This window comes from Drosophila obscura, unplaced genomic scaffold, assembly GCF_018151105.1.
Source record: "Drosophila obscura isolate BZ-5 IFL unplaced genomic scaffold, ASM1815110v1 contig_1, whole genome shotgun sequence".
Classification (NCBI taxonomy): Eukaryota; Metazoa; Arthropoda; class Insecta; order Diptera; family Drosophilidae; genus Drosophila; species Drosophila obscura.
Window position 1 is genome coordinate 4,801,256 of NW_024542679.1, and position 12,770 is coordinate 4,814,025.

At 45.3% G+C, this 12,770-nt stretch overlaps 2 protein-coding genes across 10 annotated transcripts; both read right to left on the minus strand.

Moving 5' to 3' along the window:
- Positions 1-137: 137 nt before the first annotated feature.
- LOC111068569 (peptidoglycan-recognition protein LC) lies at positions 138-7,016 on the minus strand. Of its 7 annotated transcripts, none has more exons than XM_022358117.2 (5): positions 6,918-7,010; positions 4,504-5,568; positions 3,100-3,273; positions 1,606-1,757; positions 1,099-1,550 (listed from the first exon to the last, which is right to left on the minus strand). In XM_022358117.2, the coding sequence occupies exons 2-5, from the start codon at positions 5,363-5,365 to the stop codon at positions 1,149-1,151; spliced, it is 1,590 nt and encodes a 529-aa protein (XP_022213809.2). In that variant the 5' UTR covers positions 5,366-5,568; positions 6,918-7,010; the 3' UTR covers positions 1,099-1,148. The 7 variants fall into 7 exon arrangements, with proteins under 7 accessions (XP_022213808.2, XP_022213811.2, XP_041449141.1 ...); XM_022358118.2 differs by lacking the exons at positions 1,099-1,550; positions 1,606-1,757 and adding exons at positions 1,785-2,468; positions 2,537-2,688; XM_022358116.2 differs by lacking the exons at positions 1,099-1,550; positions 1,606-1,757 and adding an exon at positions 138-853 and having other exon boundaries at positions 3,040-3,273; positions 6,918-7,016.
- Positions 7,017-9,810: 2,794 nt separating this feature from the next.
- On the minus strand, positions 9,811-12,506 carry LOC111068522 (peptidoglycan-recognition protein LA). Of its 3 annotated transcripts, none has more exons than XM_022358022.2 (5): positions 12,087-12,488; positions 10,696-10,905; positions 10,402-10,637; positions 10,090-10,296; positions 9,811-10,030 (listed from the first exon to the last, which is right to left on the minus strand). In XM_022358022.2, exons 1-5 carry the CDS (start codon positions 12,415-12,417, stop codon positions 9,887-9,889), a joined length of 1,128 nt encoding a protein of 375 aa, XP_022213714.2. In that variant the 5' UTR covers positions 12,418-12,488; the 3' UTR covers positions 9,811-9,886. The 3 variants fall into 3 exon arrangements, with proteins under 3 accessions (XP_022213714.2, XP_022213716.2, XP_022213717.1); XM_022358024.2 differs by lacking the exon at positions 12,087-12,488 and adding an exon at positions 10,968-11,346; XM_022358025.2 differs by lacking the exons at positions 9,811-10,030; positions 10,090-10,296 and having other exon boundaries at positions 10,533-10,625; positions 12,087-12,506.
- Positions 12,507-12,770: the final 264 nt, after the last annotated feature.

The following is a 12,770-nucleotide window of genomic DNA, read 5'->3' on the forward strand; positions in this document are numbered from 1 at the left end:
GAAGACACAATGAAATGGCAATTAAGTCACATTTTCCGCTGCGAAATCACAGATTCTTGGATGCTCATTATCAGGCAGGGTAAAGGCAGTTTCGACCCCCATGTGGGTCATCCCCTGTTTAATGGAAACACGTTTAATTAATCGCATTTTGCATTTGCTTTTGCTTTTCAATATAATATCACATTTTCATCAGATTTCGAGCGAATCGAAGGTCTAGCTAAACCGTATATGCCACATACATTCAAGAAGGAGAGGGGGAGAAACTATATTACAATATCAAATCTGCTTGCACTAGTTACTTGCTAGTAAATGGCTTAAACTAATCACGACCAGTGGGTCCAATTGCCAAAGCTCTGGTACAGTTGCTCGGCCTTGTAATCCGTGATGCTGGGCTCCAGTTTGCTGGCCCCCGTCAAGCGGTAATTGGGCGAAATCTTGCCCAGACTGAGGCCGCGCTGCAGCAGCAGATGGGTGACGCTGAGCTGCTTGGCCGACGGCTTCTGGTTCTGGAACGAGCCGATGTACGCGAAGCTCAGGCTGCGCGCATTATAGCCACTCATGTGGGCACCCACCTGGTCCCAGCCGCGACCCACGTAGACATTGCCATCGCCTCCAATCACAAAGTTGAAGGCAATGTCGTCCTCCTGCAGCGACTCAATGTCGAAGGTCTGACGCAGGCGCACACGCAGCACACACTGGGCCTGGGTGGTGCAGTTGTCCGAATTGGTGGGCAGAACGATGACCAGATCGACGGGCAGCGTGAGATCAGGCGGGGTCTTCTGCGGCGGCTGGGCCAGCCAGGCTTGACGGTGGACAAAACGCAGGATTAGGCCGCCGCCAATGTTGTCTTGATCTGAAGGTTACAAATATCGGGAGAGAGAGAGTGTGGGGTTTTGATTAGAGAATGAATTTGGGACATTTGAATGTTGATTGGTGTTGGAAAGCGTCCAGTGTGGGTAAAGCAATGAATGTGTTGGTTAGGCATTAACGTTAGGAACTAGTGTTGGTTAGGTATTAATGTTAGCAACTAGTGAGGGTTAGGATTTACCGTTTACACAATTACACAATTTTGTTTATGTTGTTGATAAATGTTTATTGGATTTTGTTTGATTAAATACAGATATAACATTTATTTATAGCACATTTATTTATAAAACATTTTTCTTTGGCCTCATATCATCTTCCCAGTGCGGCCACGTCTGTATAATCTTGTAGACCTCATCGCCGGGACTCCTGGTGGCCACCAGCTGGCGATGTCCGTAGAGCTTGTAGTCCGGCTTCAGTTTCTTGAGGCGCACCCCCTCCTCGATGAGCAGCTGACACGCCCGAAGTTGGGCCATTGTAGGCTTGATTTTCTCAAAGCTACCCAGAAAAGTGATGCCAATGCTGTCCACGTTGTGTCGTAGCGAGTGGGCGCCCTGAATATCCCAGCCGCGTCCCTCGTAGACGCGACCATCGCCGCCAACCATGAAATTGTAGCCCACCTGATCCCAATCGAAGCTATCCATGTGATAGCTTTGGGTCACACGTGCGCGATACGAGCAGACTTCCTGCAAGGCGGAGATATCAAGGGAAGTTCTCTTGGGCGCCATTAATTCCACTCACCAGCGATTCACAGCCCTCGGAGGCGGTGTGGGAGATGATCACCCGGGAAACGGGCAGATTGAGCAGAACGGGTTTACCTTTCGTTGGCATGCCGCCCCAGTCCTTGATCTTGACTATCTCTAGAGCTCCATCCATCACAATATCGGCTTCAACTGGAACCGAGAGAGTTCATCATTAGTCGCTGGGGAATCGTGGCGTAGATAGAGTATTGATAGAGTAGAGTACATACATGTCAGATATTCCATTCAACTCAACTTTAGGCAACACTTTTGGACACTTTTTGACATGACGGCACACTGGACCGGAGACCACAGGCAACGGAATGGATGAGGTAATTCTTTTTGTGTGTGTTTGGAAATGAAAATGCAATGGGAGTTTCCTTTTGTGTGTGTGTGTAGACTCTTATTTAACATAGATAATACAATATGCCATTCCACTTAACAAAAACTCTTAACATAAACTTAGATATCAGAACGTAGAACTTAGATCTCGTGCGACCAATGTGGCCACGTCTGGATGATCTTGTACAGCTCCTCGCCAGGACTCTCGGTGGCACTCAGCTGTCGATGTCCGTACAGCCGAAAATCGGGCGCCAGCATCTTGAGTTGCACTCCCTTGTCAATCAGCAGCTGGCAGGCCTTGAGCTGCCTCTGCGCTGGCCTGATGGCCGTAAAGGTGCCAATAAAAGAGATGCCTATGCTGCCTCTGTTGTAGCCCTTGGTGTGGGCACCGACACGATCCCAGCCACGTCCCTCGTAGACGCGTCCATCGCCGCCCACCAGAAAGTTATAGCCAACATGATCCCAGCCCCAGCTGTCCATGTGAAAGTCCTGAACGACCTGCGTGCGATTCGAGCAGATCTCCTTTGATGGGGGGGGGGACAGCACACGTTACATAAGATTGATGGAATGGTCCCTGTGAATGGACTTACCCTCGATTCGCAGCCTTCGGCGGCTGTGTGTGAGATGATCACACGATGAACGGGCAACTCCAAGGGGTCTAGAATGGTCTTGGGTGGCCTGCCACCCCATTCGGCCACTTTGAGCATGACTAGGGTGCCATTGTCGATGACATCAAAGTCGGCTGCATATGGGAAAGTATCGTGGGGTTAGCAATTAGCTTTATTTCACTCTCTCACTCTCTCTTGCTCTTCATATTCCATTCAATTTAACTTAGGTTACACTCTCAGTTACGAGTACTTTTTGTTCACTTCACAACACTGTTCGTAGAGTACAGTTACGCGCGTTTTAGTAACAGTGGAATGTGGAAATGGAACAGCATATAGGCAGGTATGTTTATTCCCCCCATTGTGTGTGTGTTTAGTATGTATTTAACAGTGAATGTGCATTAGTTTCCGAGTTATTAGACATGCAAGATGGGGTGTGGTTCGGGGAGCACTTTCAGCTCTTAATTTGAGGACACAAAAAACTGTACCTATTGTTGAATTGATTGGAATATTTAGTCGGGATTCGTCGAGTACATCGCCGAGCTTACGTTTGTTCAATGTCTTGCCAAAGAGGTTCGTTGTGGTGGCCAATATGATGCCCAATAGTGTGGTTAACAATACGAATGCCACCGTTATGCTGATGGCCTTGCGACTTATAGTATTTGGCAGATACGGACAGAGTATGGCTGGCACCTGCTGCCCAGGATCATTCAGCTTCGAACCTACAAAAAAGGAAGCGTCAAAAAGAACAAATATTTGGGAGTCAGTTCTTTTTTTTCCCCCGAGTGCTTTCTCTTACGTTGCTCTAACACCTCCAATCTCTTTTCGTGCTGCCTGAGACTCTGCTCCAGCCATTTGCTCAACTGCAACGAACTCTGATTCTGATTCTGGTTACTGCCCAGACACCCATCACATCGCCAGCTCAAGTTGATGGTTGTCTCCAGAAGCTTGAGTTGTTCTTCGGTTAGGCCCGCGCACTGACTATGAAAGACGCTGCCACATGGACCATTATTACACCCGATTCGACTGTGGATCGGTGCAATCAACCCGCGGCACTTGGGGCAACTTTCGAGCGGTCTATTCAACATTCTCCGATCATTCCAAATGAACAACTGAAGCCATTCCGATTCTGCTCTGATTTTGGCATGCACTGGGGTGTACTTTTTTTTTTCGAAATACCTCACGACAAGTGCGTGCCACATTTCTCTCGCTCTGGTTATTTATTTAACAAAAAAAAAACCCCCCCTGTGTTCACGTTCCATTTATTACCTCAGAATTGGGGAAGAACCTTACTAAGTTCGGAGGTTCTGCTTAATAAAAGCTGCTAACTAACTGGAGGCTGAGTCGCTTCCCGACTGTTTGCTTATACAGACAACTGGAATTTAATTTCTGGCTGGGGCTCATTTAATTATGGCAATTGTGAAAACCAATCAAGTAAACAATCGCATGTGGGGGGAAAAGCTGCATACGAGACCTTGAATTTTCGCAGTTAAATTTTAAATTTGTGTGGTCGATTTTTATGTCTTATTTATTCCCTAACAGTGGACCAAAAGATTTAAACTTTTCCTTGTGAATGAAGGAAAATCTTTCTTTAAATCTTTCTCTTTCCTTCTTTAAGTGTCGCTTGTTTTTTGCTGTTCTACTTATAGAAAATACTATTCATTGTATATTTGTTCGTTCTACATATATCTCATAAATTGTGTGGGCCCATCTGCTAATCTACGATTCGCAGCACAATCGTTAAACCCTTGAGTAAACAAACTGATGCATTGCATGCGCGCTCAATATATCGATCGTATCGGGCCCCAATAAAGCAAACAGAATGGAACAGAGCAGAACAGAACAGAACAGAGCCAGTCGAAGGTGAAGACAAAGCAGGAATGTCTATTGCTCAGGCAACAGGAAATCGTAGATAGATTTATAGCAACCCCGATAGATCTACCGGCACTTACCCGCTGCAGCGCCATTTGCTTGTGGGCGACCATTGAAGGCGGGATTATCCTGGCCATCTCCAGGCTCGCCATCGCCGGGTTTCCATTTGTCCCGATTGTCGATGAGAAACTGTTGTATCGTCACGGGTCCCTCGTAGAAGTGCTTGTCCCCGAAGGTCACGTCTGTGGAGTTGGTCAGCGCAATGCTGCCGATGCCCTGCGGCGAGCTGGCTGATGTTTGGGGGCTGGGGGTGGCTAAGGCCAGGCTACCGTTGAGCAGCTGCTTGGCCATGGCCCCAGCCTCGGAGGCTGTGGGTGGCGACGCTTCCGCCTGGCCCGGTGCCACCTGACGACTGATGAGGGTGAGGCCCTGGTTGAGGTCACGTAGCTGGGAGCTGGAGTTGGGCGGGTAGCTGATCTGTTGTCCCAGCTTCTGGACGGTGTAGTCATCGTGGATGCCCTCGGCTTCGGAGTCGCTGTCAATACAGCTGGAATCGGGGGCATTCTCATCGATGGACACAATCGAGATGGTCGTACTCCGAACCGAGAGAGTGGGAGAGGTCTTGGCACCTTTGCTCTGACTGATATTCACTGTATGCTCGATGCTGATACGCTTGGGATCCTTTGGCTTTGATTTCGTATTCGCTTCCGACTGGGGCTCCTCATCACAGCTGCTGCTGTTGCTGCTGCTGCTGCTCGTGATACTCGTATCTTTGGTCACTGGCTCCTCAGCCTTAAAGGTGGCCGCATTATCGATGAGAATGACCCCAGAATCTGTGGATGAAGTGCTGCAGTTTTTGCCCGTCGACAGATTTATGATGCGACTGCTCATATCGGGCTTTAACGGCTGCCCGTTCACATTCCTTTCATAATTCACATGCATCACGTAATCAGAACTTGACTCTGGCTTCGCGCGCTCTCACTCTCTCTTTGTTCTCTTGTGCTGTGGTGTTGGTTTTGCTATTTAGCATCCCTCCCTTCTTCAGAATTGGGTGAACATTTTCGCTTTCAGAACTTGTTCTTTTGCTGGTATCTGCTGACACTGTTGGGGCTCAAGGCTTTTGGCAAATATCACATCGTGAGCATCTGCAAATATTTAGATTTTAAGATTTTTTTTTTTTCAATTCTCAGTAAATTCTGTTGAAGATTTTTCTTTGTTCAGTTAATATTTGCACTTTTTTTGCACTTCATTTTATTGTTTTTTATTGTAATTTATTTTGATAGTTTTTTTTTTATTATATTTCACTAATTGCAAAGCTTTTAATCGTTTTATTGTTATCAGAGTGTCCAATTATGGCAGTTTCCCTTGTGATTTATTCCTCTATATATTTGTATGGTTCATTTATATGCCATAGTTGATAAGTCAAATGATGTCTGACTTAGGGGCCTGGCAACATATTTGTTTTTTTTTTGTGAAATATAATATTTCGTCTTACAAAACCTTTACTCCCAGGCACTGCTAAAAATTATGCAGTTTACTCTATTGTGGGTACATATGTATGGAATGTATATCCGTCTCAATTTGGACTCATAAAGTTGCTCAATAGGCACCATAAATTGGTGCTTGACGAGCGCATGAGGCTTGAGGCGAGAGAGAGGCTTACGCTAATTATCTATAATCATTGACATAGTAAATTTACTTAAGTGAATTCCGAGAGAAGCTTTCGGAATAGTTGAGTATTTGGCTGACGATAATGCTCTATAACTATGACGTCCGGTGCACAAAAGCTGTGACAGCTTTCCCAAGACAATCGAAACCCTTTCATTGCACCAAATGGGAGAGGAAATTCGCAGAACTTTGATAAAACTCTACTATCGAGGGGGGGTGCCTGCCTGCCAAGGCATTTGGTTGGGGTGGGGAGCCCACAGAGTTGGCACAGAGCGGGCTTTTGAGATAACACTTGAACAATGACAACCGACAACCGGCCACAAATGAGGAACAGTACATTTGCTGAGCGCACCAATACACTCACATTTGAGCGGCCATTGTCACTAATACATTGCCACACATCTCTCCCGCGCACGTGTGTGTGTGTGTGTGTGTGTGAGTCTCTTTGTTGGGCTCGAGGTTCTGTTCCGTTCTGTTCAGTGGGGAAGCTGTCTGCTCTGTCTGTCTGTCTGTCTGCCTGTCTCTCTCTGTGTTTTTTTTTTTACTTGTTTTTCGAAAATTATCATTAAATATTGCCTACTACTTGTAGGTGCAAATTAATTGATTTTCGCTTGAACGTGTTTCACTTTGGTTGTTTTTTGTTCCGCGAAACGAACATTTTTCCATTTGCTTTTTTTTGAAATTCTTTCATTTCAAAATCATTCATTATCATTCACTGTAGCACTTTTAGTACAGATACAATTGCTTCAATTATAATTTTATTGTGATTGTTGTTGACAATTTTTGGGTAGCAGCAAAAATCTTTAAACTCAAACAAAATGCTCACAAATTAAGTTGGGATATCAATCTCGCGCACTTCCAAATGCCGACGCGTATCCAATGCAGCACATAAATATCTTGTTTATAATACACACACTATATGGATGTTGTACAATGATCAGCGATTCGTTTTATTGTAATTTGATTGCGCGCCAAAGTGGAAATTGTCGAGCAGCGGCGTGTTCGAGTGACTCTGATCGACTGAGCGGTTCGCGCGATCCGATCAAATCACACGGCGGATCGTCAGGCTGGAGCGTCTGAGCAAGAGAGAGAGAGAGAGAGATCCAAAGAGTAGGGGAGAGAGAGAGAGAGAGAGAGAGAGAGAGAGTGAAAAAACAAGTGGGGGAGAGAGCGAGAGCCTGCATGGGAATCGTTGTTTATTATTTAACAAAAAGTTGTTTGATTTGGGCCTGATTTTGCGCTGCAACTGCGTGAACGCGCCTCAAAAGCTCCAGCTTATGTATTCCGTAAAATACATATATTTTGAATATTTTAAGAATTTTTTCCACCGACTTCTCTGATATTGGAAAACCTTGTCCTAATTATGAACCACTAAAATCTGAAGAAACTTTTTGTATTTATTGATGCTGTTCTACGAGTCTTACCGGCCACCAGTTTAATTTAGCCAACGTTACAACAGGTTGTTGGGACCACTTTTCCCTCTCTTTCGGGCATGGTAATGGAACCCAAGAATTCCATGATCATGTGCATGCGGTGGGTAGGGTAGAGGGGGTTGCAGTCTGGGAGATCGTTTTATCTCTCTCGATTGGATGATTCTGATTTCCCCGTGTGTCACTGCGTAACCTGTTCTGGATTTCGGGTTTTTTTACATGTCTGTCTGGTGCCAGATATTAGTCAAATTTATAATGATATTTCTCTAGCTGCTCCCCATCGTTGGTAGCTGGTAGCTGATAGCTGGAGCTAAAGCTGGCAGCTGGAGGCTCTCTCGGCGGAAAGCAGCTCTCCTGCGCCCACCTGACGATGACTGTTTGTTTTTGTTTAGACGTACACACAGATACGGTATACAAATACTTGCATACATATTTAACTTTTTTTTCTTATTTGTTCGTCCAATAAACAACACAAATCTCTTGCTGTCTCCCCGGCCGCTGGCTCACAGCATTCATTTTTTTTTTTTTTTTTGTTTACCGGTACTCGTGTGGGCCAAAATTTGAACATTTCAAATTGTGCTACCATTTCCGAGAATTGTTTTTTTCTTTTGTGCACTATGCCGCAATTGGTTTTTGTTGTTGCCTTTGTGTTTGTCTTCATTTCGCCCCACAAAATAGTGACCAAAACTTCGGTTTGGCCCCATTGTACTTGCTTCTTGTCAAAAGAATTTAATGTAATTATTGTTGGGCAGCTTTTTGTGATCGCCGGATCGTCTGATAGTCTGATGAAGAGAGTGTCGGGCAAAAGTGTTGATGGGTAAATTGTAACAATAGAAAATTAACCATAAATTGGCGAAACGAATTCCAGATGCGCTTTCTGGGATGGGTTGAAAGCTTATCAAATGAGTATAAATACCGAAAATAAATAAAAATTTAAATACATGAAATACTACAAAATGTATACCTGAAAATCGAGAATATATGTATATATAGTATATATGTTCGATGAGAAGGGCATAGAAAGGCGGCAAGAAAATACCCCTCTGGTAAGCTACGCATGCAAGTGCTGATATCGACCGATCTTCTACGAGTCACTCGACTATATCGTACTCTCCACTCTCCCTTCGTATTTGCAATGACTTAACTCATTCCTTTATTGCCAGCCCACTTCTTTGTTTGTGTTAAAGAAACGTGCGAAAAAAAGGTGAATAATTTTTAAAAAATCGTTTCCGATGAAGTCTATAAATAAACCCAATACCAATCAGAGCTGGAATTTGTACATGCCTCTCTTACATTTTACAATTTTTTTTCCTTCTCTTTCTTGAATTATTATTAATTATATTATTTTTGGTTGTACCCTTTTTTTGTTGTATTATTTGCGTTTGGTTTCTACACGTGCGGCATTTTCGTCATTGTTTCTCAGCCAACACTTGAGGCCAAAATTTATTCCGCGGTGTATAAGTCGAGCATAATTTATTTTTATTGAGGGCGTTGCTATTTGATGAATGAAAACGATGAGTGGCAGCAGTGAAGGTCGTTGATAAGACACACCCACTATGCAGGGATAAAAGTATCCCAATTTTAGAATTAGGAGTATGAATGTTAAACGTTCTACATATTAATCGAACTTTTAGTTAGAGAGAGCCACACTGCACAATGCATATCAATAAGTGATGTTCCAGTTCCACTCCAGCCTATATATTTTTAAATTATCCTGGGAAAGGTCGTACGATCTGCTCTCCGTTGCCAAATACAACATCATTTTTGTAGTGTATTTTTTGTTTCTTTTAAAGTATTTTAATTAACTTGAAAACCAGATAAATAACAGCGGCAGCAGCAGCAGCAGCAGACTGGCGACAACGACACTCACAACACTATCCCCCACCATCCCATACAAAAGCGAACATTGAAGCTACCGATAATGATGGTTGTACTTGCATACACAATCATATGTGCGTATATATGCTATATATGTATATAGACACGATCATATAGTATACTCCAGTGCTCATGAGAGTGTTAAAAGCTGGTCTACTATATGCACATACTGATAGGTTCGGTTCGTGCTTGCGGCTTGGGAATTTCCAGCTTTTGAGCGACAGTTAAATAAACAACTTAAGAGAGAGGGTGAACCGCAGAGAGAGTGAGAGAGAGAGAAACTGCTCTATAAATAAACGTATGTGTCTCTGTCTCTCTCAACCGGTTTGGTTTTTGTTTTGTTTTTTAAACCAAAACCCAAGTCAGGCATAACCGATTAGCCAGAAATATAAAAGAAAGCTCGTGTCGTTTTTATGTTTGGCATATATATTAAATGTAATTTGTATTTGGATACGCTCTTAGGTGGTAGGAAGTCTATAGGAAGGGTCTACTGCTTGGCGTCCCATGAGGCACGCGTCATGCCCAGCTCGCTGCCACAGGCGGGTGTCTCGTCCATGCCACAACCATAGAAATGTGGCCATTTGCGGATCTCACGATACACATTGATGCCGGGACTCTTGCTTGTTTTGGTCTGCAATTAATAGAACATGTCAGGCAGGAAGTCCTCTGAGTCCTTTGGCTTTTTCTTACCTGATTCTGTGCTACCAGTTTGTAGTCAACATCCAGCTGGTGATTGGCCACTGCATGGGCCAGCAGAAATTGGACACCTTCCAGCTGCTTGGGTGACGGCGTATACCGTCCGTAGTCTCCCATAAAAGTAATGGCCAGCGTATGGTTGGCATACGTGTTGGCCCAGTCCCATCCACGTCCCACATAGATGTTGCCCTCGTCAGAGACCTGCCAAACGGAAAGCGAAAAGGCCCAAAATGGCCAATGAACGTGCCAGGCACATTAATATCTGGTTGGGGATTTCTTTAGCTTTTTGTGTATAACGTTACGTACATAAAAGTTTGACTGAATATCTGGTAGGATCTTCTCCGCCACCGCTGAGTCTTGGATGGTTCGCATTTTGATGGAGCATTTGTAGACATTGGAGCAGGGTATCGACTGGACGCCAATGTGTGTGATTAGGACATAGGGTATGGGTCGTCGGAGGGGCACTGTCAATGGCCGGCCGTTGGTCGAGGCGCCCCACTGTATCCGATCGATGACCAGATGACCATTTCCTAGATTCGGAACTGCAGAATTGGTGAATTTCGCCATGGGGCACACCCCATTTACCCAGTCACCACTTACACGTATCGTGGTCATAGTTGTTCCCAAAGTAGATCGCCTTGTTTCCCGCCTCCAAGCGCGGTCGATTCAGCTCCACATAGAGCACAATCAGTGCTGTGGCCAGGACGAGCAGGATGAGAGTGATCAGCAGTATAGTGTTTCGGGTGAGACGCTTCGAGGGGGAATTATCGCGACTTCGATGATGGCCGCTGCTGCTGCTGCTGTTAATTCCTGTACAAAAGATAGAATTACATTTGCGCTGTATGAGATCTCTCTCGCTGGGATCCGCATACTTGAGGAATCTCTAGAGTGTGTCAGATTTGGCTCTGGGGTGCGTCTTCTGCGCGCCGTGCGCTCTGAGTGCACTTTCAGCAACAGTTTCATTGCGTGTGTGGTAAAAAACGGGAGCGCTTTTCGCCTTATCAAAACAATTTTGAGCACATCAGACAGGTCATTATAAGAGTTAATTCTTATGAGTAATTGCCCAGCGTTGAATCATCCAAATAGTCATAATAAAATAGCACACACAGAGCGAGCGAGAGAGGGAGGGCGAGAGAAAGCCTAGGTTGCCCCAGCGGTGGTGGCACGTAAGCGGTTTGCCGATAAACAGCGAGAGGGCCGGAACTAAAACGCCACCGCACCTGAACCCGTCACAGAAACAACTGAAATGCCGCGCAGTTGTCGATGGTCGAGCAGCCGTTCCATCACCCTCTGCCGCCTCCGGTTGACGACATGTTTTGTATGGTGTCGAGGGCATCAGTGGCAGGCAGGGGCTGCGTCATTATGATGCCAATAATGCCACCAGGCCCGGACAAAGGGGGATATTTGATTTGCGGCAGAGGCAAGCGTTTCCGCTGGATATCTACCGAACTTTCTGCTCTTCTTAAGATCTTGTATAGCGTTTGTATAGCTAGTACGGAAACTAGTTTCAGATTAGTTCCCCCGATTAGCGGGGTATCTTATAGTCGTAATCTGGACTGTTCGCATTTCTTTCTTGTTTTTTGTTTGGTTTGCCATATCACATTTTACACAATCTACGTTTTGCACTCTTGTTTCTCGCCATGTTTGTCTCTCTCTCTCTCTCCCTTTCTGTGTCTCTGTCCCCCATGCTTGTTCGCTTGCAACGAGACAACGTGACGTATGCGCAATGCGCGGTGTGCCGTGCATTCGTAATGCCCCCAGATTGATATACAAACAACAACAAACGGGGCGGTACTTAGGGAGGGGTTGGGTATCTCTTAAGTGTTCTCTCTTTGCACAGCAGTTCCAGGAATACCCCTGCCAGAGCATTTTCTACAGCTAAAGCAATTTGCATTTAAAATTTATCTGACAGCCAGATAAGTAAACTGTTCTGATCTGTGCTTGAACTTCGATCTTGTACGGGATATTCTACGTGGTAGCGAAAAACTTACCTGCTGCCGTTTGCATGGCATGCGCCTCCATGCTGGCATCCATGTAGTATATGGATACCGGTCCTTGATACTGGGTCATCGGTCCAATGACCACATCGGTCGAGTGCGACAGATTGACCACACTCGATGGCTGTATCGAGGGATTCGTGAAGATATTCTGTGGCAGGGCTGTGGAGGACGAGGCTGACGACGAAGTGCCCGAGGCCGACGTGAGATTGTGCAGCCTTTGGGCGGCACTCGGCCTGGACCGCTCCCGCTCCCTGCTCACAGACCACAGCGCAGACTCAGCTGCCGCCGCCATCGAACTGCTGCTGCTGTTCTGCTCGTACATTATCGTAGTTATTCAGTTCGAGTGCTACTTCTATATCTATATCGTGCGTGAGCTGCGCTTTTGTGCCGCTTGCGGTGCCAGTCGATCGACGACTGCTAGAAATTGCAGTCCCCTCTCTTGTGGATTCAAAACTGAAAAGTAAACAAATATATCAGAGTCCTCTCTCTCTCTCCTCCCTTTCGCTCTCTGAGTACAGCACTGGTCGCTCTTTCTCTCTCCCGCGTAATATGTGAAGTTTGTTTATTTTACTGCACCGAAATCAGTTGAATGTTGGGAAAATTTCTAAAAGCCAAACGATTATTCATTCAAATGGAGATAATTTAATCGTCAGCCTTGCAGCCTTGGGAGTCGGA

Bases quoted from the DNA above. Each gene is read 5' to 3' on its own strand.
- LOC111068522 (XM_022358022.2), bottom strand. From the start codon at position 12,417: ATGTACGAGCAGAACAGCAGCAGCAGTTCGATGGCGGCGGCAGCTGAG. The intron at 10,638-10,695 runs GTAAGTGGTGAC...CCAATTCTGCAG, and splicing joins CAACTATGACCACGATACGT to TTCCGAATCTAGGAAATGGT. The intron at 10,297-10,401 runs GTACGTAACGTT...TCCGTTTGGCAG, and splicing joins ATATTCAGTCAAACTTTTAT to GTCTCTGACGAGGGCAACAT.
- LOC111068569 (XM_022358116.2), bottom strand. From the start codon at position 5,365: ATGCATGTGAATTATGAAAGGAATGTGAACGGGCAGCCGTTAAAGCCC. The intron at 3,274-4,503 runs GTAAGTGCCGGT...CCTTTTTTGTAG, and splicing joins AGCAAATGGCGCTGCAGCGG to GTTCGAAGCTGAATGATCCT. The intron at 854-3,039 runs GTACAGTTTTTT...TGTAACCTTCAG, and splicing joins TCCAATCAATTCAACAATAG to ATCAAGACAACATTGGCGGC.